At 41.7% G+C, this 4,329-nt stretch overlaps 1 protein-coding gene across 1 annotated transcript in view; it reads left to right on the top strand.

Moving 5' to 3' along the window:
• The first annotated feature begins 1,102 nt into the window (after window positions 1–1,102).
• The window catches only part of LOC120078586 (pentatricopeptide repeat-containing protein At1g08070, chloroplastic-like), a 5,221-nt gene continuing 1,994 nt past the window's right edge, over window positions 1,103–4,329 (top strand). Inside the window, exon 1 of the mRNA XM_039032871.1 lies at window positions 1,103–3,140. Coding sequence (XP_038888799.1) covers window positions 1,247–3,124 — 1,878 coding nt within the window. The 5' untranslated portion in view covers window positions 1,103–1,246 and the 3' untranslated portion in view covers window positions 3,125–3,140. The remainder of the gene's footprint in view (window positions 3,141–4,329) is intronic.

Below are 4,329 nucleotides of genomic sequence, written 5' to 3'. Positions count from 1 at the left end.
TTCTGAGCATATCGAGCTGCTTATCAATATGCTTCTCTTTGATTAGTTGGTTCACAACCCCAATATGTAATGACAAGCTAGTAGCTTGGGCAGGAAAATAGTCTTCAATAGTAATCTTGAAGTTAGCCATCTACTATTGCAGGGAAAAAACTGAATTAAAGAAAGGAAAAAACAAATATCTCAAAATTAGCATTATGTAAAAATCTCGACTCTCACTCTCGAATCTCGCTCTCGGTTCTCAGTCCTCAAATCTATGTTCTCGATCCTTGAATCTGGGCTCTCGGTCCTTTACTCTTGGCTCTCAGCTCTCAGATCCCAAAACTCTAGATCTCAATGAACATATCAGTACACTTAGACTCACTATTGTTTCCTACAGTCTCAAACTTATTCTCGTCTCCTACACTTGATTTCGTTTCATTCTCTCGTGCCTCAGTTCTCTTCGTCTCCTAAACCTTAATCTACTATACAATTTGGGCATTTTTATAAACCTTAACATGTAGTAGAAAACGAAGCAACACGCAAACATAAGCTAAAATGCAGACTGAAATGCAAACGAGAGCCAAGACACAAACCGAAACGCAGAAGAAAGTTAGAATGCAAACCGAAATGAAAACAAAAGCGACATAAAGGCATACCTCTAGAGATAAACGAGAGAGGAGAGTTTGAAGTTGTGAGGGAGAGGCAGGAAGAGTCGATCGTTGAAGAGTCGAACGTTCGATGTTGTTCGTCAGTAGATCGAGAGTGAGAGAAGTGAGAATAGAGAGAGAACTTATGGGGTCAGTTGATATATATACCATATGACTTTTGAAATTCATTCTAAAGGTTGAGTGCCAACTTACGAGAAACGTGAATCGAGATCGAGATGCAAGAGTGGGATACGAGAAGCGAGAGCAGTATTATGCTGTAAAAATGTGTATTGATCGATGTGGATCGAGAACGAGGGCTGAAAGGGCTAATCAAGATACGAGAGAGAGTTGAACACATGGGGGCCTATGCTTATCGTTTGTGGGGGCGATGTGGTAATTTCATATGACGCGGGGCCCAAATTTCATTTGCACCCTTGATTTTAAACCATCGTACAAATTTCCCAAAAATTATTTCAAATCACTCCCATGCCGAGCCACTGCCAAAGTTCCCACCGGATTTCCGGTGGCTGTAGAGGATCGTTCTTTGGCAGATGTCGGGATTCTGAATTTCTTCTTGTTAAGGTCTCAATATGCTTCTCCTTCTGCACTTTATTTAGTGGATGAAATTTATGTTCGTGAATTGTTCGATGGTACGCTCAGAAGCCAAAGGGCAAATGGTTAATGGCAAATCTTATGCTATGCGCGCTCTGTGTATCAATCCTGACTCCATCAATCTCTCCGACCTCCTTCAGGGCCGCATTAGCAATTCCCATCTTCGTCAAATCCACGCCCGAGTCTTTCGTCTGCTGAAGCATCAAGACAATCTTATTGCCACTCGACTTATCGGCCACTACCCACATTCTGTTGGACTCAGTGTTTTCAATCAACTCATACGCCCCAACATATTTCCTTGCAATGCCATTATCAGAGTACTTGCTGAACACAACTCTTCGTTCCTTGCCTTTTCCATCTTCAAATCTTTGAAGCACCTTTCACTTTCCCCTAATGACTTCACTTTTTCTTTCCTTCTCAAAGCGTTTCATCGCTCCAGCCATGCTCTAAATGTGAAACAAGTTCATACCCATGTCCTGAAAATGGGTTATTTAGGTGATTCTTTTATCTCCAACGCTCTTCTTGGAGTCTACGCGAGAGGCTTGAAGGATATGGCTTCTGCACATAAGCTGTTCGATGAAATGTCGGGTAGGGAAATAGCTTGTTGGACTTCTTTGATTGCTGGCTATGCCCAGATGGGTCTTGCTGAAAATGCTCTGCTGCATTTTGTGATGATGATCGAAGAGAATATGCAGCCGGAGGATGACACCATGGTTAGTGTTCTGTCTGCTTGTTCCAAGTTTCATATTGCTGAAATTGAGAAATGGGTTGTAGAATTAAGACAATTGGTTAATAAATTTGATCCCAAGAGCTCTTGTTGTGATTCAATCAATATTGTTCTTATTTATCTATATGGGAAATGGGGGAAGATTGAGAAGAGTGAAGAGAAGTTTAATGAAATTGTTGATAAGAGAAGTGTGCTTGTTTGGAATTCAATGATAAACGCATATTTTCAGAATGGTTGCCCTGTGGAAACCTTGACCCTTTTCCGTTTAATGGTTGAAAATTCCCATTGCAAACCGAACCATGTTACAATGGTTACTGTTCTTTCGGCTTGTGCTCTAATAGGAGATTTGCAGCTCGGATGTTGGGTTCATGACTTTCTCGAACACGGTGGACGTAGAGGTGTCATTGCATCAAACAAAATGTTAGCCACTGCATTGATTGATATGTATTGTAAAAGTGGTAGCTTGGAGAGGGCAAAAGAAGTTTTTCATCAACTAATCAACAAAGATGTCATCTCCTTCAATGCCATGATCATGGGCCTTGCAGTTAACGGGAAGGGCGACGAGGCATTGAAGCTTTTCGCCCAAATGCAAGAGGTTGATATAAGACCAACGACTGGAACATTTGTTAGCTTATTATCTGCTTGTAGCCATTCGGGGTTTCTAGAACAAGGACGTCAAATTTTTATTGAAATGACTACCCGCTATTTCATATTGCCTACTTTAGAACACTATGCTTGTTACATTGATCTTCTTGCTCGGGCTGGCCACTTTGAAGATGCTCTTGAAGTTGTTTCAACCATGCCTTTTGAACCTAATAATTGTGTTTGGAGTTCTCTGCTGGGAGGCTGCCTACTCCATTCGAAATTTGAGTTGGCACAATATGTTTCCAAAAAGCTTGTTGAAGTGGATCCTGAAAACTCTGCTGGCTATGTAATGCAGGCTAATTCATTTGCTACGGATCTTCAATGGGATGATGTCTCGGCTTTGAGATGGTTTATGAGAGAAAAGGGTGTCCATAAGCAGCCAGGCCAGAGTTGGATCAGTATAGATGGAATTGTACATGAATTTTTCTCAGCAATGAAATCACATCCTTCTGTCGATCTATTATACAATACCTTGAATGAGCTTGAAAAGCAAATGAAGCTAGTCCTCCCATAGAAAAAAAACTCACAAGGTATAGAATGTGTTCATCTAGCAATCTTTTTACCCCTACTGAGCTTTATTTTGATGCTCAACAGGTTCATTATTTGTTCGTAAAACTCTTATTGAGAATTCTCTTAGTTATGTGGGAATACATCTTGGAGGAAATTTTAAATCCAAATCTCTTTGGAAAGAATGATTTAGGATTCTTTTGGAAAAGGCAACAAAGTGGATGGGAAACTGTTAGGCCTTCAGTACTACTAAAATATTCACGAAAGGGTAAAAAGGGGAGTTCGGTGCGAAAGTTTGAAAGAAAAAGTAGTAAATAAAGGGAGGAGATCACAAGATGCTGTGTGTGGGAGTGAGTGTGGTCAGTATTGAAAATAAGATTTTTAACCTAGGGGTATTTATGTAATTGTGTAAGACCCCTAGGGCTTCCTACTGTCTCTTTATACAGTGAGTCCCTGTGTATTTAGTGGATCAATTTTAATAAGAAAAGACTTTATATTGTGGTTTTTTCTCCCTGCACTAGGGTTTTCACGTAATCCTGTTATTTTTCTCTTCCCTCTTCTCATTTTTAACATGGTATGAGAGCGTGGTGACGAAAACCTAATCATTATGGAAGAAAATCAACCTCAACCCTCCTCTGTTGATGGGTCTTCAAGTTTCGACATGAGAACGACAATCCGAGCAGCGGTAAATGAATGTTTTCAGGATGCCCTACCGGAATTAATATCTGCCGTTTAGGTACAATCCTTGGAAAATTGTCCTCAGCCAACTGGGTATCACCATTCTGGAACAAGTCAGAATCTGATCAGAGCTGGAGCCGGCCGCGAGGACCTTTGATTCACGATCGGAGCTATCACGATCATGGCAGAGTCGGCGGCGGTCACGACAGAGTCAGGGGTCTCGGACGTAAAGAATAAGCTGGCCTCGAGGAGGTGTTGACCGTCGATCGAAATTATCAGGGCAGGGGAAGCAACATCGGGGGTAAGGAGTAGAGGGGTGATGATCAGATTAGGGTTAGTACCGGTCTGGAGCAAATCGGACTGGTTCGAGTTGAACCAGGGCAAACCAGCCACCGGTATTTTTTATTTTAATTCCGACCCGAATCAAGGCTGTCCCGACCCGCGATCCTTTCATTTTAACCCGCGATTCGACCCACGACCCAAAAGCTCTTCTACCCAGTTTTTTGCACCAGCCGCCATTTTCAACCCATCTAG

This window comes from Benincasa hispida, chromosome 5 (genome assembly GCF_009727055.1).
Source record: "Benincasa hispida cultivar B227 chromosome 5, ASM972705v1, whole genome shotgun sequence".
NCBI classification, from domain to species: Eukaryota; Viridiplantae; Streptophyta; class Magnoliopsida; order Cucurbitales; family Cucurbitaceae; genus Benincasa; species Benincasa hispida.
This window is presented reverse-complemented; position numbering and strand designations above follow the sequence as displayed.